General features: G+C 45.3%; 1 protein-coding gene across 4 annotated transcripts in view; it reads right to left on the bottom strand.

The window, feature by feature from the left end:
* The window catches only part of LOC120032520 (venom factor-like), a 31016-nt gene that overhangs the window by 3713 nt on the left and 5818 nt on the right, over positions 1-21485 (bottom strand). For 2 of the 4 annotated variants that reach the window (XM_038978654.1, XM_038978653.1), the window contains 27 exons: positions 21212-21427; positions 20746-20946; positions 20053-20211; positions 19417-19546; positions 18745-18813; positions 18472-18601; positions 18205-18383; positions 12235-12442; positions 11008-11093; positions 10461-10600; positions 9774-9983; positions 9562-9628; positions 8396-8482; positions 7895-8174; positions 7280-7439; positions 7009-7125; positions 6326-6479; positions 6042-6205; positions 5614-5769; positions 5381-5440; positions 5153-5243; positions 4997-5048; positions 4719-4806; positions 3946-4035; positions 3440-3545; positions 1393-1482; positions 1080-1163 (listed from right to left, as the gene is read on the bottom strand). In XM_038978654.1, the coding sequence (XP_038834582.1) occupies positions 1080-1163; positions 1393-1482; positions 3440-3545; positions 3946-4035; positions 4719-4806; positions 4997-5048; positions 5153-5243; positions 5381-5440; positions 5614-5769; positions 6042-6205; positions 6326-6479; positions 7009-7125; positions 7280-7439; positions 7895-8174; positions 8396-8482; positions 9562-9628; positions 9774-9983; positions 10461-10600; positions 11008-11093; positions 12235-12442; positions 18205-18383; positions 18472-18601; positions 18745-18813; positions 19417-19546; positions 20053-20211; positions 20746-20946; positions 21212-21427 (3574 nt within the window). Of the gene's footprint in view, positions 1-1079; positions 1164-1392; positions 1483-2084; positions 2638-3284; positions 3343-3404; positions 3546-3945; positions 4036-4718; positions 4807-4996; positions 5049-5152; positions 5244-5380; positions 5441-5613; positions 5770-6041; positions 6206-6325; positions 6480-7008; positions 7126-7279; positions 7440-7894; positions 8175-8395; positions 8483-9561; positions 9629-9773; positions 9984-10460; positions 10601-11007; positions 11094-12234; positions 12443-18204; positions 18384-18471; positions 18602-18744; positions 18814-19416; positions 19547-20052; positions 20212-20745; positions 20947-21211; positions 21428-21485 lie in introns of those variants that run through there. The other 2 variants (XR_005473828.1, XR_005473829.1) reach the window with 2 other exon arrangements.

The following is a 21485-nucleotide window of genomic DNA, read 5'->3' on the forward strand; positions in this document are numbered from 1 at the left end:
TCTATAACATGTCTGTCTATAACATGTCTGTCTATAACATGTCTGTCTATAACATGCCTATAACATGTCTGTCTATAACATGCCTGTCTATAACATGCCTATAACATGCCTGTCTATAACATGTCTGTCTATAACATGTCTGTCTATAACATGTCTGTCTATAACATGCCTGTCTATAACATGTCTGTCTATAACATGCCTATAACATGTCTGTCTATAACATGTCTGTCTATAACATGCCTATAACATGTCTGTCTATAACATGTCTGTCTATAACATGTCTGTCTATAACATGTCTGTCTATAACATGCCTGTCTATAACATGTCTGTCTATAACATGCCTGTCTATAACATGCCTATAACATGTCTGTCTATAACATGCCTGTCTATAACATGCCTATAACATGTCTGTCTATAACATGTCTGTCTATAACATGTCTGTCTATAACATGCCTGTCTATAACATGCCTATAACATGTCTGTCTATAACATGTCTGTCTATAACATGTCTGTCTATAACATGCCTGTCTATAACATGTCTGTCTATAACATGCCTGTCTATAACATGCCTATAACATGTCTGTCTATAACATGTCTGTCTATAACATGTCTGTCTATAACATGTCTGTCTATAACATGTCTGTCTATAACATGTCTGTCTATAACATGCCTATAACATGTCTGTCTATAACATGCCTGTCTATAACATGCCTGTCTATAACATGTCTGTCTATAACATGCCTGTCTATAACATGTCTGTCTATAACATGCCTGTCTATAACATGCCTGTCTATAACATGCCTATAACATGTCTGTCTATAACATGCCTATAACATGTCTGTCTATAACATGCCTATAACATGTCTGTCTATAACATGCCTATAACATGTCTGTCTATAACATGTCTGTCTATAACATGCCTATAACATGTCTGTATATAACATGCCTATAACATGCCTATAACATGCCTATAACATGCCTATAACATGCCTATAACATGTCTATAACATGCCTATAACATGCCTATAATGCCTATAACATGTGTATTATATTTTATAGTGAAAACAGATATAGCATACCGTGGTATAATCCTTTACATGCGTGGTCCTCTCGTGCTCCATAGGGGACTGGATCGGTTAGGGACTTAGACACACAGCAATCACCTAATAGGAGAGAGACACACATCTGTATGACACACACACGCACACACAACCACACACAGATACACACAAACACAGATACATACAAACACAGATACACACACACACAGATACACACACACACACACACACACACACACACACACACACACACACACACACACACACACACACACACACACACACACACACACACACACACACACACACACACACAAACACAAACACTCACCCTGTGTACAGCGACATATATTGTTCCTGCAGATCTGTGTGAGTTCGTCCTTGTCCTCTTTGGGGCTGTAGAAGCGACTGCAGCGGTGGTCTGATAGAGAGAGAGACACGCTATGTTAACATTTCTCCACCAGACAGAGAGAAATTATCAACTCCAATGTTTACAATAGCTTCTCTTGTTCAAGGGCATATGAAATATAGTCAAAACAAACCATAGTCCTACCTGGTTGTAGTACTCATAGACAGTATCTACCTGGGCTGTAGTACTCGTAGACAGTGACAGTATCTACCTGGGTTGTAGTACTCGTAGACAGTGACAGTATCTACCTGGGCTGTAGTACTCGTAGACAGTGACAGTATCTACCTGGGCTGTAGTACTCGTAGACAGTGACAGTATCTACCTGGGTTGTAGTAATTGTAGAGTGACAGTATCTACCTGGGTTGTAGTACTCGTAGACAGTGGCAGTATCTACCTGGGTTGTAGTACTCGTAGACAGTGGCAGTATCTACCTGGGTTGTAGTAATTGTAGACAGTGACAGTATCTACCTGGTTGTAGTACTCGTAGACAGTGACAGCATCTACTTGGGTTGTAGTACTCGTAGACAGTGACAGCATCTACTTGGGTTGTAGTACTCGTAGACAGTGACAGCATCTACTTGGGTTGTAGTAATTGTAGAGTGACAGTATCTACCTGGGTTGTAGTACTCGTAGACAGTGACAGTATCTACCTGGTTGTAGTACTCGTAGACAGTGACAGTATCTACCTGGGTTGTAGTACTCGTAGACAGTGACAGTATCTACCTGGGTTGTAGTACTCATAGACAGTGACAGCATCTACCTGGGTTGTCGTTCTCGTAGACAGTGACAGTATCTACCTGGGTTGTAGTACTCGTAGACAGTGACAGTATCTACCTGGGTTGTAGTACTCGTAGACAGTGACAGCATCTACTTGGGTTGTCGTACTCGTAGACAGTGACAGCATCTACTTGGGTTGTCGTACTCGTAGACAGTGACAGTATCTACCTGGGTTGTAGTACTCGTAGACAGTGACAGTATCTACCTGGGTTGTAGTACTCATAGACAGTGACAGCATCTACCTGGGTTGTCGTTCTCGTAGACAGTGACAGCATCTACCTGGGTTGTAGTCCTCGTAGACAGTGACAGTATCTACCTGGGTTGTAGTACTCGTAGACAGTGACAGTATCTACCTGGGTTGTCGTTCTCGTAGACAGTGACAGTATCTACCTGGGTTGTAGTACTCGTAGACAGTGACAGCATCTACTTGGGTTGTCGTACTCGTAGACAGTGACAGCATCTACTTGGGTTGTAGTAATTGTAGAGTGACAGTATCTACCTGGGTTGTAGTACTCGTAGACAGTGACAGTATCTACCTGGTTGTAGTACTCGTAGACAGTGACAGTATCTACCTGGGTTGTAGTCCTCGTAGACAGTGACAGTATCTACCTGGGTTGTAGTCCTCGTAGACAGTGACAGTATCTACCTGGTTGTAGTACTCGTAGACAGTGACAGTATCTACCTGGGTTGTAGTCCTTGTAGAGAGTGACAGTATCTACCTGGGTTGTAGTCCTTGTAGACAGTGACAGTATCTACCTGGGTTGTCGTCCTCGTAGATAGTGACAGTATCTACCTGGGCTGTAGTACTCAGACAGTATCTACCTGGGTTGTAGTACTTGTAGACAGTATCTACCTGGGTTGTAGTACTTGTAGACAGTATCTACCTGGGTTGTAGTACTTGTAGACAGTATCTACCTGGGTTGTAGTACTTGTAGACAGTATCTACCTGGGTTGTAGTACTCAGACAGTATCTACCTGGGTTGTAGTACTCATAGACAGTATCTACCTGGGTTGTAGTACTCATAGACAGTATCTACCTGGGTTGTAGTACTCGTAGACAGTATCTACCTGGGTTGTAGTACTCGTAGACAGTATCTACCTGGGTTGTAGTACTCGTAGACAGTATCTACCTGGGTTGTAGTACTCGTAGACAGTATCTACCTGGGTTGTAGTACAGGTAGACAGTATCTACCTGGGTTGTAGTACTCGTAGACAGTGACAGATGAAGGTTGGAGGAGTCCCACTTTGAATGTCTGCTGCAGTCGGAAGATGATGGTCTCAGTCTCCTTGTTGGACACCTGGTAGCACAGGTAGACCACAGGAGAGCACAATGAAGCTACCTCCGGACACTGATCTAAGGCCAGTTTGAGTTAATAGTTTGCCTTTCACCTTTAAGATTTGGGGAGGGAAAGCTGATCCAAGATCTGTGCATACAGGCCACAGACAACCTCAACCCAGACAGAGTGAAAGTATTATGACCAGTCAACTTCTAGGGTTGACATGGTAACGCTTGTCTCTCTATGTTCAGGTCATAGAAATAGAATGAGATTCTATTGAGATTCTATTTCTATGGTTCCAGTACCTTGAACAGGTGAATGATGAAAAGGAAGGAAGTTACCCCTTGACACTGATCTAAGATCCCACCTAAAAAGTTAGGATTTATGGGAGGATAAGCTGATCCTAGATCTGTTCTGGTACCTTGAAGAGGTGGATGATGAGGGAGCCTCTGTCACTCAGGTTGTCCACTATCTGGAAGTTGTTGATGTAACGGTCCACTGAGTTGGTCAGCTGGAGGCAAACAAACAAACACAAAAACATGTTCAATATGCACACGGTCACAACAAGCTACACTTAAAGACACAGTCAAAATCAAGTTGGACATTGAGTCAAAGACCAGACATGCAGTTAGACCGCCATCTAGTGGAGACAGATGAACATTACAAGTGGATTAAAGGGATAGTTCACTTAAATTACATATCGGTTTCCTTACCCTGTAAGCAGTCTATGGACAAGGTATGACAGCACTCCATGCTTTGATTTAGTTTCCCTGACACTGTTTCCAAATGCATATGTGGCACAAATCCCCTTTAGCATTTAGCATTTGTGGCGCAAATGTCATTAAAGTAATGGGCCCGATATTAGCATTTTTGGGCATCATGTTCAAATCATCTGTAAGTGACTTTGTTGAGCTTCACAATAAGTGTTAGATACTTTCCGATGATTTGGATACGATGTGCAAAACAAATAAAAACATATCGGTCCCATGACTTGAATTGGATTTGTGCTACACCTGCTAAAAAGTTAGCATTTGGAAACAGTGCCAGGGAAATAAAACCAAAGCATGGATTGCTGTCATAACTTGTCCATAGACGGCTGACAGGGTAAGGAAACCAAGGTGTAACTTAGTAATTGGGGTGAACTATCCCTTTAACGTGGGTTCCAGTACAGCAGTAGTTGTACTGTAACAGTACCATCTCCAGGTCTTCATTCTCTGGGACGAACCCAGTAGGAAGACTGATGTCCAGAACAACCATCCTGACCTCCCTTGGTCCCAGAGCCCTGGAGGTTGGAAAGAGAGAGAGAGAGAATAGTAGAATGAAGAGGAAGATAGAATCAAAAAGTAGAGACTCAAGTGTAATCCAATAACAGTAAGTCCCCTCGTGTATTTCGGAGAGGGGACCAAAGGAGAGTATGAAAAGACAGACTGCCAGGTAGCCTAGATATTCAACATAGTACTGTATAATCTCACCTGACGTTAATAGTGATCCTGTAGGACTTCTCTGCATCTGGTGGAGGCTTTTCTGTCAGCAGGGTTAAAAAACATTGAGTTTAAGATTTGAGACTGGGATTGAGACTAAGATTGAGATTAAGATAGAAATGGAGATTGAGAGCTGGATTAACCTACCACTAGATTCTGCGATGGTCACGTCCAAATCAAAGTTCTTGCAGCTGCTCTTCTCATGCACCTCAGGGAGCTCGTTGTAGTAGGTCACCACCTAGGGCAGAGGTCATTAGACCAGGAAGTGACAACACAAACAAATATGACATCATACATCAATGTGACAAAATTATCAAAGACAAGCTCTGCTATCATGCATTGACTAATGGCCATAGACATGTTTTGTGGTCATACCTCTAGTATACCTTGCCCCTTCCCTTTGGCCTCCACTCTGAATCCCTGGTCTATAGGAGCCTGAGTGAAAACCCCACAGAAGAGAAGAGATGGTGAAAGAGGAACATGATACATCATAGTTACTAAACCTAGGCCACATATTTTACATAAGATACAGGTAGGTTGGGAGAGAAGAAATGGTGAAAGAGAGCGAGAATGAGAGAGAGAGGGAGAGAGAACAGCATCCCTCCTACCCTGGAGGAGCGTGCCACGTAGGAGGTCCTGGGGTCGAAGTGGAAGCGCTGGTCGCTGCGGCCCTGGATGCTCAGGTCCACCTGGAGACTCAGGTCATTGGGAGGAGGTTTCTTTATCAGGTACTCAGACAGACCCTGCAGAACAACCATGGTGGGCTGGGGGAGAGAGAGACAGAGAGCGAAAGAGGGGGGAGGGAGAGAGGAAGGGCGAGAGGGGAGGAAGAGAGAGGGGAGAGAGAGACGGGGAGGAGAGGAGAGGGAAGAGAGAGAGGAAGCAGAGAGATTATTATAAAATATGTACTGGATTGTGTGGAGATCCAAATGGCAACCAACTGGACTGGCTAGTGACAACCTGCAATAACACTGTTGACATAAACTCAGCTCACTGACATCATGCAATACTTGTTTCCGGTGATGTCACTCAGTACCTGGGTGGATCCGTAGCCCCCGCCCCTGCGGCGCTGTTCGTTGAGCCACTCGAAAGGTGCGGCGGCTTCAGTCATGTGACTACTCTTCACCAGGGCTAGCAGGGCGTAGCCCGTCGCCTCCAGAGTGAAGAGGCGGTTCTCACTGTCTGGCCAATGGGTACCGTCTGGAGGAGGGGAGAGAGGGAGGGAGGGGAGGGAAGAGGGGGAGAGAATAACAGTGAAGCACAGCAGAGAATAGAGAGGGGGAGAGAGAGAGAAACAGAGACAGACAGACATTTTCCTACCTGGAGAGGCAGCTTTGAGTAGCAGGGTTTTTAAGAACAGTGAAGATGTCTGGTCAACCAGAGACAGAGCGTAGGCAGAGATGGCCAGAGAGTAGGGTCTCTTCAGAATACCATACGTGCTCCTCAGATAGTTAGCAGCATTCTGGATCCCATTCTAATACAATACAATAGAATACAACTTCACTGTCTATCCATTAGTTGGCGGCTTATGAATTCCATTCTTATATGAGCAGAAGGATAAAGAATAAACCTGAAAGCCCCATTTCCCAACACCGACATGCAATATACACCGGTTCGATTAATGGTCAGCCATGGCGCATGCAAACGTAGCGTGATAACAGGTCAGCCAACGAAATCCAAGATTCACCAGGGGAGTCAGGTAAAAAGGCATCCTACTCACAGATGACTAACTTACTTCTAACTGGGATATCAGGTAGCCTAGTGGTTAGAGCATTGGGCCAGTAACCGAAAGGTTGCTAGATCGAATCCCCGAGCTGACAAGGTAAAAATCTGTCGTTTTGCCCCTGAACAACCCACTGTTCCTAAGCCGTCATTGTAAATAAGAATTTGTTCTTAACGGACTTGCCTAGTTAAATAAAGGTTAAATAAATAAATACAAATAAATAACTTACTTATCTCCCGTCCCAATATAACAGTTTCTGCCGGTTCTGTGACCGGCTTACCTTGATGGTGTGACCAGCTCCTTTGCAGTTGAGTTCTGTATGCTTGGTGGCTTCAGTCATGGCTATCAGGACAAAGGCTGTCAAAGTGGACTGAGACTCTGCACCTTGTACCCCACCCTGGAGAAGAGAGAAGCTGTTATAAGACTTCAGTCCCAGATCTCTCTCTGTCTGTCAGAGTGTGACTGTGTGCGCACATCAGTCCATGTGTGTATTTGTGAGCGTGCTTCTGCATCCACTCGTGTGTGTGTGTGTGTGTGTGTCTCTTTCTTACTGTCATAGTAGTAGTGTAGACAGGGTTGTCCTCTCTGAAAGATCCAGTGATCTGCTGTTTGTTGTTGAGCAGGTAGAGGAGAGGACCACACACATCCTGTTCACTCACTCCTGCCAGCTGATGAGCCATAGAGAACACCTTCACTACATACGCAGTGATCCTATAATGGATAGGGGGGAGAGGGGGAGAAAGAGGGGGTGGGGGAGAAAGAGATGGTGGGCAGGGAGAGGGAGAGAAAGAGATGGTGGGCAGGGAGAGGGAGAGAAAGAGGGTGGTTGGGAAGGGAGAGAGGTGGAGGGAGAGGGGGAGAAAGAAAGGGTGGGGGGAAGGGAGAGAAAGTGAGGGTGCGGGGGAAGGGAGAGAGGTGGAGGGAGAGGAGGAGAAGGGGGAGAGGGGGAGGGAGGAGAGGGTGGAGGAAGGGGGAGAGGTCGAGACGAGGAAAGAGAAGGTGGAGGGGAAGGGAGAGGAGAGGGAGACAGAAAAAGAGAGAGAAAAGGGAAGAGGTAGAGAGAGAGGGTCTGAGGGTTACAAATACAATCCATTGTATTATTTAGATTACTCTGTGATTGATACACATTCTTCTTCTTCTTCTTCTTCTATGTATTTGAACAATACCATGTGCTTGTGCCTTCATTCCTGTAGGGGGGGTAAGAGTCATCTTTCTTCTTATACACCAGCTGCTTCTGGTAGCCTTTCTGTATGTAGTTGATGGCCTCCACCCTGCGTTGCACCCCTACAGTCTCCCAGTCGTTGGAGCGGTCCAGGTAGACAGTGGCTATAAGAGGCAGGGTGATGCTGGCTAGGTTCTGTTCCACACAGCCACCAGGCATACGGATCAAAGAGGCCAGAGAGTCACTGCTGATACTGTTGTCTATGGTGTCAGCCAACAGGTTACCTAGTGGGAGGAGTAGAGTAGAGTAGAGCAGAGCAGAGCAGAGTAGAGCAGAGTAGAGCAGAGCAGAGAGAGCAGAATAGAATGGAAGGAATTGAATAGGTTATATGTCCACAAAGTTGCTTTGGCTTCACAATGCCCATAACCAACCCAAAGGCTTAGAGGCACCAGCCAGCCACCATTTCTGTCTAATAACGTAAACCTTGTTTCTCAGTTAGGCCTACCCCTGATGTTGATGAATGTCTCTGGTTGAGAGTTTGGAACCAGGGAGCCCAGCTCCACTTTGTCCACCTCCACTACCTGCCTCCCATCTGGGGGGAAACATAGTAAGAAGACTTAGTAAAGATTGTTTCTAAAGGAGACATGGTAATGGTACGCATTAGGGTTAGAGATGATGAGTGTCTTAGTTCTACTCACCGTTCCCATGGTAATGGTACGCATTAGGGTTAGAGATGATGAGTGTCTTAGTTCTACTCACCGTTCCCATGGTAATGGTACGCATTAGGGTTAGAGATGATGAGTGTCTTAGTTCTACTCACCGTTCCCATGGTAATGGTACGCATTAGGGTTAGAGATGATGAGTGTCTTAGTTCTACTCACCGTTCCCATGGTAATGGTACGCATTAGGGTTAGAGATGATGAGTGTCTTAGTTCTACTCACCGTTCCCATGGTAATGGTACGCATTAGGGTTAGAGATGATGAGTGTCTTAGTTCTACTCACCGTTCCCATGGTAATGGTACGCATTAGGGTTAGAGATGATGAGTGTCTTAGTTCAACTCACCGTTCCCATGGTAATGGTACGCATTACGGTTAGATATGATGAGTGTCTTAGTTCAACTCACCGTTCCCATGGTAATGGTACGCATTAGGGTTAGAGATGATGAGTGTCTTAGTTCTACTCACCGTTCCCATGGTAATGGTACGCATTAGGGTTAGAGATGATGAGTGTCTTAGTTCTACTCACCGTTCCCATGGTAATGGTACGCATTACGGTTAGAGATGAGTGTCTTAGTTCTACTCACCGTTCCCATGGTAATGGTACGCATTAGGGTTAGAGATGATGAGTGTCTTAGTTCTACTCACCGTTCCCATGGTAATGGTACGCATTAGGGTTAGAGATGATGAGTGTCTTAGTTCTACTCACCGTTCCCATGGTAATGGTACGCATTAGGGTTAGAGATGATGAGTGTCTTAGTTCAACTCACCGTTCCCATGGTAATGGTACGCATTAGGGTTAGAGATGATGAGTGTCTTAGTTCTACTCACCGTTCCCATGGTAATGGTACGCATTAGGGTTAGAGATGATGAGTGTCTTAGTTCTACTCACCGTTCCCATGGTAATGGTACGCATTAGGGTTAGAGATGATGAGTGTCTTAGTTCTACTCACCGTGACCTCCCTTGGCAGAAGGATTCAATACAAAACTCTGCACTTTAGTCTTCTGCACTCCTTCCACCTGTTACAGGGTTTTGAAAACAGGTTAGAGATACCGGTCCTCGTATCTTAGGTAAGGACACTGATTCACAGTCGCTATATATATATATATATATATATCTTTTTTTTAATATATTTTTAAATTAACATCTGAAATAATCACCCACCACCACGCGTAGCGTCTTCTTGACCCCGTCGCTACCCATAAACCCTTTGGCCATGGCAAGGACCTCCAGTAGCATCTCTCCGGCCTTGAGCGGTATGATGGTGTAGGGAACAACCAGGGATGAGCTGCCCTTCAACGTCACCTCCTGGGTGTGTTTCTCATTGAACGCCACACTGCACATGTCCTCTGTCTTCAGTAGCACCACCTTAACCTGGGTTGAGTAGAGGAGGAAATGGAGATGGTCAAGACACAAAATGGCTGAGAGGAAGTGAGCAGAACTGGGTGGATTTCTCATTGAACGCCACACTGCACATGTCCTCTGTCTTCAGTAGCACCACCTTAACCTGGGTTGAGTAGAGGAGGAAATGGAGATGGTCAAGACACAAAATGGCTGAGAGGAAGTGAGCAGAACTGGGTGGATTTCTCATTGAACGCCACACAGCACATGTCCTCCGTCTTCAGTAGCACCATTGCTTCTAGGTAAGCTGAAAAGAGGAGGAAACTGGAACGGTTGAGACACAAAATGGCTGACAGGAAGGGATCAGAGGGGAGCTAGCGGGTGGGAGTAGTAGGTAGATAGAGGTTGCCTCGATCTACAGGCTCAGATATTAATTCATCAGCCTGATGGTTACGGTAAGGCTTGAGGACTAAATAGAAGTCATGGGTGAGAGGTCAGAGGTGAGCTTGCCTCCATGTCCTCATCGCCATAGTTATGGAGCACAGCTTTGATCTCCACGTATTCGTTCCTCGCCACTGAGTACGGCAGCTTCAGGTCCACGAAGAAACGCTTCCACGTACGCACATTCCACGGCTCGGCTACGCAGAAACCTGGAATAAAAACAAAATGACTGAAACAAACAAACAAACAACAGCAGGTGGTTGAGGACACCATGCCTTAGAATGCTTGAATTGTACAGCAATACTTTGTATTCCTTATATCGTACCAGTATCCCCACTAGCATACTACCTGGAATCCTCCTGGGAAATGACTGAATATGGGTACAGTGAGAGGAAGCCATTTTAGACCACTGAGAATTAGGTCCAATCCCAAATAGACCCCTTAAATCCTAAGCCCTATGCACATGTGGTGATCTGATTGGATTTGACAGGCGTTAGTGATATGGTAACAGTTCCACCTTGCCCTCTGATTGGTGTTTCACCTTGCCAACAAGTGCATAGGGCGTAGCACTTAGGGACTGGGTCCATGGCTAGCCCAGGGGAAGGGAAGGGTCTACCTGTGACAGGTGAGGAGCTGATGGCTAGTACTCCCCACTGGGTGATAGTGTCTGGGAAGACGGAATCCACATGCAGCGTTGCCAACCTGTAAGGAACAGACCCAAACTAATGAATCCCATTGAGTTGACCTCTTGTAAGCTCAGCTTGTGACATGAGCACAGTAAAACATTATCTTGAAGATAAATATAGAGAGAGACTGGTGGATTGTGATCGATTGATGCCGTTGCCTAATACAATGCTAACAGTGACACGGACGCGCACAGACACAAACACACATAAATATCCCTGGGACAGTACACGATGGTGCAACAGTGTTTATTTTTTTTTGGGGGGGGTGAAAAAAAGGCCAGGCTGTTTCTGATCTGTTAACTCAGCCAGTCTCAATGTGACCTCCAGTCCACTGTGGTGCAACTCTGGGGATTTACAGAGTAGGTAGTTTCATTTCAAAGGGATACTGCGAGATTCTGTCAATTTGCCGTTTTCTACTTCTCCAGAGTCTAATGAACTCGTGGATACCATTTGTGCGTCTCTATGTGCAGTATGAAGGAAGTTATAGGCGGCTACCAGGGCGGCAGGTAGCCTAGTGGTTAGAGCAGGTAGCCTAGTGGTTAGAGCAGGTAGCCTAGTGGTTAGAGCAGGTAGCCTAGTGGTTAGAGCAGGTAGCCTAGTGGTTAGAGCAGGTAGCCTAGTGGTTAGAGCAGGTAGCCTAGTGGTTAGAGCAGGTAGCCTAGTGGTTAGAGCAGGTAGCCTAGTGGTTAGAGCAGGTAGCCTAGTGGTTAGAGCGTTGGACTAGTAACCGAAAGGCTGCGAGATCAAATCCCCGAGCTGACACAAGGCAGTTAACCCACTGTTCCTAGGCCGTCATTGAAAATAAGAATTTGTTCTTAACTGACTTGCCTAGTTAAATAAAGGTAAAATAAATAAAATACTAATAAATAGGTAGTTTAGCAAGCCAATGATAACTAACGTTAGTGCAATGACTAAGTTTACAGGTACACTAGCTTAATTGCCAGAACCTTGCAGTATCCCTTTAAGGGTGAGAGGGGTGTGGCTTGGCCTATTCCCCTTTCGACTGGGATCACTAAATTGGTCAACCCCTCATAGAAAGAGTTTTCCCTGGACAGGTCATGTGGTACGTACAACCAACCAAGTCTTAGCCTATGAGCAGGGAAACTGCTGTCCCTTTCTATAAGGGGGTGAGAGGACAGACACACACATTCACTCACCCGTCTCTGCTGTCCTCAGGCACACTGGGCAGCGTCAGGTCGCTCCACAGCCATGACTCATAGAACTTAGACCTTACTGTCACCTCACTCTCTTCCATAAAGTCATCCTCCTCTTCCTCATCCTCTTCCTCAGCAAGAGACACTCTCTGTCCTTCCATAACACGTTTGGATCCCAGTCTCATTGTAGACTGGGGCAATATTTCTTCACCTGATGCCAAAAAATAAATATGTTTCAACTCTGTTTGATGGATGGGTGGATGAATCGATTGATTGCTGGATTAATTGAGCAATCAATCATTTTGAGCTCAGTTCTCTGCTGTAACATACAGGGGCCACTTGGACGGAAGTTAGATCTGGTTAGAATTAAATTAGACTCAACAGACTCAACTCAACTTAATTAACAAGACCTACAGTGTTGTTTTCAAGACCACCTAAAGCGAGACCGACTCAAGACCAAGACCACCTAAAGCGAGACCGATTCAAGACCAAGACCGGGAGGGGGGCGAGGGGTCCAAGACTAAGACTGGGAGGGGGGCGAGGGGTTCAAGACTAAGACCGGGAGAGGGCGAGGGGTCCAAGACTAAGACCGGGAGGGGGGCGAGGGGTTCAAGACTAAGACCGGGAGAGGGCGAGGGGTCCAAGACTAAGACCGGGAGGGGGGCGAGGGGTCCAAGACTAAGACCGGGAGAGGGCGAGGGGTCCAAGACTAAGACCGGGAGGGGGGCGAGGGGTCCAAGACCGAGACCAGAAAAGTGTAAATCCACCATAATAAGAGTTGAAAATGTCCAGTATTTCTGTGTTCAGATTTCAGAAGGACATTCTTTAGACATTCAGAATGGTGATAAATGCTGAGGACAAAAGTTATCACTAATCCAAACAGGTCCATAAAAAGACAAGCTTACCCCAGTCTCCCCTTACTAATCGTTAGCATACAACTTTCAAGCAATTTCCCACACTAGTTCCTACCAGCAAATCAAGGAAATCCTGCTGAGCACTAAAAAATATCATCAAACTTTGTAGTGAAAGTAATGGACAGTAATTTTACGAGTAAAGTAGGAACCCCAGGTTTCAATAGGGGATCAGATATTCATGTGTCATGAAAGGAGCGTGGATATTTGGCCTGGCGAAGCTGGTTTACGTGCTGACTAGTGATGTGCAGTTTGCGAACAATTCATTATTTTTGAACGACTCTTTTGACTGACTCGAGACTCATGATTCATTCATTTTAGTCGTTTGTTTGACCTGCTAATGCTGGCCGCAATGAACCCAACAGCAGGGTTAACCTTTTGTCACTACAGGGGGTGCTGTTTCAACTTCGACATTTTGCGTCTCCAAATTAAACTGCCTCGTACTCAATTCTTGCTCGTACAATATGCATATTATTATTACTATTGGATAGAAAACAATCTCTAGTTTCTAAAACCGTTTGAATTATGTCTGTGGGTGAACCAGAACTCTTTCTACAGCAAAAATCATGACAGGACATGCGAAGGTCAGAAAACTAGGCTCTGTTCTCAGATCAGTTTAAAGCTCTGTGTGTGCCCTATGGGTCGAAATGAACTGCACCCGCCTTCCCCTGGATGTCAGTAACCAATGAGAAGTGGAATGGAGTCTCTACGTGTTTCTCAGAGTTTATAAAAGGCAATGGAGTGACATGTCCGTTCTTTTGGACGCTCGTCAAGACGCAAGAGAGGACATCAGAATGGCATGCTCAAAAGCTCTCGTTATCGACCTAAGATATATCCGTCTGTGATTTAATTCGATATAGGTGTTAGAAACATCATAACGAAGTTATTTTAAACCGATTTATATCAGTTTATGCGACTATATTGCTATTTTCGGAATTTTCGTAGTATTGCGCTTTGAGGATTTGGACATGTGTGTGCCACGTAGCTATTGTTAGCTGCTAGTTCCGAAGTTGAAGAGGACGTTTTACAACAAAGCAACGATTCTTTTGGACAAAGGACACCTTGCCCAAGATTCTGATGGAAGCTCGTCCAAAAGTAAGAGCTATTTATGATTTTATTCCGTATTTATGTGGAAAAATGTAAACGCATTTGTCGGCCATTATTGCGGCACTAGTCTGGCTGTAACGCACACTGTATGTCTAGTAACGTTAATTTTAAAAATCTAAATCAGCGGTTGCATTAATAACCAATGCATCTTTCATTAGCTGTCCAACCTGTATTTTTTTAGTCAATCTAATCGATAAATAATCGTAAACTTAGGTGCCTTTCCAAGATGGCGCCGGCCAGAATGCATGCCATGTTTTGACTGACTACATTGCATAACCACGATTTGTGATGCTAAATATGCACATTTTCGAACAAACTCTATATGCATTGTGTAATATGATGTTACAGGACTGTCATCTGAAGAATTCTGAGAAGGTTAGTGAAAAAATTAATATATTTTGGTGGTGATAACGTTATCGCTCTTTTTGCCTTGAATCAATGCTGGGGTGATGTTAGCTCATGTGGTATGCTAATATAACGATATATTGTGTTTTCGCTGTAAAACACTTAGAAAATCTGAAATATTGTCTGGATTCACAAGATCTGTGTCTTTCAATTGCTGTACGCTGTGTATTTTTAAGAAATGTTTTATGATGAGTAATTAGGTAATACACATTGCTCTCTGTAGTTATTCTAGTCGCTTTGGGTGAGTTTTGTGATAGTGGCTGCAATGGTAAACTGTGATTTATACCTGGAAAATGCAAATTTTTCTAAAAAAAACATATGCTATACCATAAATATGTTATCAGACTGTCATCTTATGAAGTTGTTTCTTGGTTAGTGGCTATATATATCTTTATTTAGTCGAATTAGTGATAGCTACTGATGGAGTAAAAAACTGGTGGAGTAAAAAAAGTGGTGTCTTTTGCTAACGTGGTTAGCTAATAGATTTACATATTGTGTCTTCCCTGTAAAACATTTTAAAAATCAGAAATGATGGCTGGATTCACAAGATCTGTATCTTTCATCTGGTGTCTTGGACTTGTGATTTAATGATATTTAGATGCTAGTATTTACTTGTGACGCTATGCTAGGCTATGCTAGTCAGCTTTTTTACTGTGGGGGGTGCTCCCGGATCCGGGATGAGTAGGCAGTAAAAGTTAACACACACTCTTCAGGCTCGGCGGCTCCAGAGACGTGCTTTGACCACCAACTGTCTGTCATATGCAGGAAAATACACTGCTCAAAAAAATAAAGGGAACACTTAAACAACACAATGTAACTCCAAGTCAATCACACTTCTGTGAAATCAAACTGTCCACTTAGGAAGCAACACTGATTGACAATAAATTTCACATGCTGTTGTGTAAATGGAATAGACAACAGGTGGAAATTATAGGCAATTAGCAAGACACCCCCAATAAAGGAGTGGTTCTGCAGGTGGTGACCACAGACCACTTCTCAGTTCCTATGCTTCCTGGCTGATGTTTTGGTCACTTTTGAATGCTGGCGGTGCTTTCACTCTAGTGGTAGCATGAGACGGAGTCTACAACCCACACAAGTGGCTCAGGTAGTGCAGCTCATCCAGGATGGCACATCAATGCGAGCTGTGGCAAGAAGGTTTGCTGTGTCTGTCAGCGTAGTGTCCAGAGCATGGAGGCGCTACCAGGAGACAGGCCAGTACATCAGGAGACGTGGAGGAGGCCGTAGGAGGGCAACAACCCAGCAGCAGGACCGCTACCTCCGCCTTTGTGCAAGAAGGAGCAGAAGGAGCACTGCCAGAGCCCTGCAAAATGACCTCCAGCAGGCCACAAATGTGCATGTGTCTGCTCAAACGGTCAGAAACAGACTCCATGAGGGTGGTATGAGGGCCCGACGTCCACAGGTGGGCGTTGTGCTTACAGCCCAACACCGTGCAGGACGTTTGGCATTTGCCAGAGAACACCAAGATTGGCAAATTCGCCACTGGCGCCCTGTGCTCTTCACAGATGAAAGCAGGTTCACACTGAGCACATGTGACAGACGTGACAGTATGGAGACGGCGTGGAGAACGTTCTGCTGCCTGCAACATCCTCCAGCATGACCGGTTTGGCGGTGGGTCAGTCATGGTGTGGGGTGGCATTTCTTTGGGGGGCTGCACAGCCCTCCATGGGCTCGCCAGAGGTAGCCTGACTGCCATTAGTTACCGAGATGAGATCCTCAGACCCCTTGTGAGACCATATGCTGGTGCGGTTGGCCCTGGGTTCCTCCTAATGCAAGACAATGCTAGACCTCATGTGGCTGGAGTGTCAGCAGTTCCTGCAAGAGGAAGGCATTGATGCTATGGACTGGCCCGCCCGTTCCCCAGACCTGAATCCAATTGAGCACATCTGGGACATCATGTCTCGCTCCATCCACCAACGCCACAGACTGTCCAGGAGTTGGCGGATGCTTTAGTCCAGGTCTGGGAGGAGATCCCTCAGGAGACCATCCGCCACCTCATCAGGAGCATGCCCAGGCGTTGTAGGGAGGTCATACAGGCACGTGGAGGCCACACACACTACTGAGCCTCATTTTGACTTGTTTTAAGGACATTACATCAAAGTTGGATCAGCCTGTAGTGTGGTTTTCCACTTTAATTTTGAGTGTGACTCCAAATCCAGACCTCCAAGGGTTGTTAAATTTGATTTCCATTGATAATTTTTGTGTGATTTTATTGTCAGCACATTCAACTATGTAAAGAAAAAAGTATTTCATAAGAATAGTTAATTCATTCAGATCTAGGATGTGTTATTTTAGTGTTCCCTTTATTGTTTTGAGCAGTGTAGATCATGAGCATTCAGAAGAAAAATACATGATCAGAACTGATAATGAATCACATGGTGCAAGAAAGACTGCAATTCATTGGTTATTGAATGTTATGGACACAGCTTTGTAGAATCAATACACACACAGCCTCTGCTCAACCAACTCAAACTCAAGAACTTATCTTTTGGGTGCTGCAGTTTGCAAACGACTGCGCTTATCACCCTCATGGTAGTCAAGCAATGCATTCCGCCAAGAGTCGTTCACAATCTAGTCCGGGACGGCCACAACTAGACCTCGTCTCAAATGTATCAAGAAATAATCTCATTTGTATGCCTAGCAATCACGTTTACAAGTCTGTCACAAATGTCAGCTCCAATAAGCCCCCTTTGGTGAATGAAATGGGGCAGAAAGTAGCCTAGCAGTTAAGAGCATTGGGCCAGTAACCAAAAGGTTACCTGTTTGAATCCCCAAGCCGACCAGGTGAAACTAACGTGGCTATCATAAAGAACTACAAATGATCTGGACAAGACTGACGAATCGAGGCAAAGGTAAGAATCTCTGGATTAGCTAATGTAGTAATTAATAAATTGATAATGTTAGCAAAGGTGTCAGCTAGAGATGACTTGCAGGGATTTGTAGTTTTGCATGACATGTCTACTTTGATGCTAATTAGCTGTAAAGTAAATAGAGCCGAATATATTGATAAAAGTCCCCTTGTCCGAGAGAGATTTACATGGTTATCAGAACGTCATGCCAGGGTAAGCCTACACAAAACACAGCCCTTATTTTAAGTGTTTCTAAAATCCCCTGTGGGAAAAATGAATGGTGGAAAAACGATTGGAACCATTTCCATTTGACAGCTAGGTTTTATGGGTATTATGACACCTCCACTGTGAAGCTCTAACAGCGACGCAAATGAACACAATTAGTAGAAAGATTTGTCATTTTTGACTGAATGGGTCGTAAAGATCAGAGTCAGTAAAAAGAGTGGAACTTCCCACCACGAGCGCTAACTGCTGACAATGATTCCTGTTTTACTCCGCTGGTTTCAGCTGGTCTCGGGGAGAAATGATGAGTCCTCATTGTTTCTGAGTAAAAATGTACCTGACACTGAGACAAGACTGATACACTCACTATGCATCTCGAGACCGGATTCGAGTACTACAACACTGCTGCCACAAACACCTAACAATTCATTAACCAGCTAGTCCACCATCATCAATGTTACCTCTTGAAATCCCAAAATCGGCAAAGTTTCTGCTATGTAGCTTGGTAAAAATGGGTCTGTCCAGGGTCAGCCTGAGTAGAGCTGTGGTGGTAGGGGGTATGGTGGTGGTAGGGGGTATGGTGGTGGTAGAGGGTAGTCTGGTGTCAAACTCCTCTCCCCTGTACTTGGAGCAGCAGTACCTGAAAGTGCCAAACAGTTTAGTTCAGTGCACTTCAGCTCAACAACTCAATTCAACTCAACTCAGCTCAATTGAACTCAGCTCAGTACCTGAAGGCCTTGATGCATTCCCATCCCTCAGTGATGTAGAGGGAGCGCCGGGTGCAGGAGTAAGGCATGGGGATCTCTCTCAGGCCATCCTTACAACACTGACGCAACAGCTTCTCTCTGTAGTGGTTCTCTGTAGGGAGAGAGCTCAGAACCATCAATCTATCAATCAATCGATCGATCCACCTATCCGTCAATAAATCAGTCCCCCACTCAATCAATGAATCATTCCATACATCAACCAAAAATGAACATAGCACTGTTTCTGTCACTGACCCAGTTGAGTTCTGCGTTGCAACATCTCAGCAGAGCGCCTCCTTCTGGACCTCCCTGGGCACTGCATGCCTGCAGAAGAGATGGAAGGGAGGGGAGGGAAACACAGGAATGGCAAACAACGAAATTAAACTGTTCTACAAACCAAGAAACACAGATGTCTATACAAGCCCACTGGTCTGTCTTACTCAAAATTATGATTGGGCGACTCTGGAATGTTTTGCTTTTACTAATCTTCCCTGCAAGCTCACAGTAAACAAACAGAACATTGCAAACATGGCCTTTGGATGCCTGCAAAGGCTATGTTACCTTAATTTAACTAGGCAAGTCAGTTAAGAACAAATTCTTATTTACAATGACGGCCTACAAAAAGCCTCCTGTGGGAGCGGGGGCTAAAATTAAAGTAAATAAAAATATAGGACAAAACACACATCACGACAAGAGAGACAACATAACACTACATAAAGAGAGACAACATAACACTACATAAAGAGAGACAACATAACACTACATAAAGAGAGACAACATAACACTACATAAAGAGAGACAACATAACACTACATAAAGAGAGACAACATAACACTACATAAAGAGAGACAACAACCATTAGAGGAGTCAGTCAGTCAGTCAGTCAGTCCGTCAGTCCGTCAGTCCGTCAGTCCGTCTGTGTGCTACCTTGTCTAGAAGAGGTGGCTCCACCAGTGTTGGAGTAAAACAGTAGTCCAGCGTCAGTGAAGACACCCATGCTGTTGCTGCCCCCACCGTGGGTACAGCCTATGTCCCCCCCCTCCACCACCTGCCAGATCTGACGGGGGCACAGAGGAGTCAGAGGAGAGGAGTCAGAGGAGAGGAGTCAGAGGAGAGGAGTCAGAGAAGAGGGGTCAGAGGAGTCAGAGGAGACGAGTCAGAGGAGAGGAGTCAGAGAAGAGGGGTCAGAGGAGAGGAGTCAGATGAGTCAGAGAAGAGGGGTCAGAGGAGTCAGAGAAGAGAAGTCAGAGGGGTCAGAGGAGAGGAGTCAGAGGAGAGGGGTCAGAGGAGTCAGAGAAGAGAAGTCAGAGGGGAGGAGTCAGAGAAGAGGGGTCAGAGGAGTCAGAGAAGATAAGTCAGAGGGGTCAGAGGAGAGGTGTCAGAGGAGAGGGGTCAGAGGAGAGGAGTCAGAGGAGAGGAGTCAGAGGAGAGGAGTCAGAGATGTGTTATCCAGATGGTAGCTTCAGATGATTGGCTGATCGACTGACCCCTCCACTGTCCCCATTACTCTCCTATCTGTGTCTCTGTCTATTGATTTCCACAGACCCACACAGTCTCCCTCACCTTCCTCTGTGTGAGCCTCTGTCTGTTGAGCAGGAACACAGCGTTGTCCACCACCACCAGACTGACCATGGCTCCTGGGTCTCCTCTCACCTGGAAGTTGAACCCTCTCCCTGGGTGGTAATACTCTGGGGGCCTGGAGCCAGCTGGACCAACACTCAACTGGGGAGGGGGGGGGAGAGAGAGACAATGATATTTGAAATGTCTTTATTCATTTGGAACTTCTGTGAGTGTAATGTTTACTGTTAATTTGTATTGTTTATTTCACTTTTGTTTGTTATCTACTTCACTTGCTTTGGCAATGTTAACAAATGTTTCCCATGCCAATAAAGCCCCTTGAATTGAAATGAGAGGAAAGATAGTGGAACATGAGAAGCTGGTAGTTGAACCCTTTCCCTGGGTGGTAGTACTCTGGGGGCCTGGAGCCAGCTGGGGAGAGGGGGGGGTTTGTTTTGGATCTAACACGACATAGGTCTGTCATCACCATAACGTAACCAATCAGGTCCTTCCAAACCAACTGTACTGAAGGATATAGGAGAGAGGACAAAGAAAATATGACCTTGTCCAAACATGACAGTTTGCGTTCGTCTGTACAATCAACACTAATCAGTGATTATGTCAACGCAGAAGGGAAGGTATCAAGGAAGGAATTAAGGTTGTATTTGAAACATATCCTGGGTTGTCCAGTCCACTCACCGCCCCAACACAGGCATCCTCCACATCCACCCACACAGAATCAGCCACCACCTCCGAAGTCCCCGCCCACGGCAGCATGTAGAATGCCACAACGCGAAATGAGGGCATCATCTCCGTGGTAATGGTCAACAGAACGTTGGTCATGTCCTGACCTCCGACCTCTAGTCTCTTGGCAACGATGATTTTGCCCTTGTTCAACACCTGTAGGAGGAATTTGAGACACACTTAATTTTTTTCACAAAATATTGCCTTTGGGGACAGACAAAGGTACATTTTGAAGACAGAGCTACAACTATGTAAACGTGTAAGCTATATATGGTACCAACATATGGTAGAAAATATAAATATACAGGGGTAACTTGAAAAGACTTGATTTTGGATTGTCAAAAATCTGGACCATTACAGTTTGCACTCACCAGCTGTTCAATTGAATTGTATGCTACTCCATTGTACTATATCCACTCACCAGGTATGTGAGGTGAGTGATGAGTTCCCTGTGGGCCTTGTCGGCAGCGTTGATGTGTAGACTGAGGCCAAGGCTCTGCCCCAGAGAGACTGTGGTGGTCCCAGTGGAGATATACAGGTAGTTCTGTTTCCGCTGGTCAAAGGGTGTGTAGGGGTGAAGGGTCATCTGCTGTCTGGCCTGCTGCTCTGGCTGTAGGCCCGTCTGTTTGGTCTCAGCCTGTGTGTTTAGGATTTACAGACACACACATGAAAACCAAGACACACACACATGCTCG

This window comes from Salvelinus namaycush, chromosome 39 (genome assembly GCF_016432855.1).
Source record: "Salvelinus namaycush isolate Seneca chromosome 39, SaNama_1.0, whole genome shotgun sequence".
NCBI lineage: Eukaryota > Metazoa > Chordata > Actinopteri > Salmoniformes > Salmonidae > Salvelinus > Salvelinus namaycush.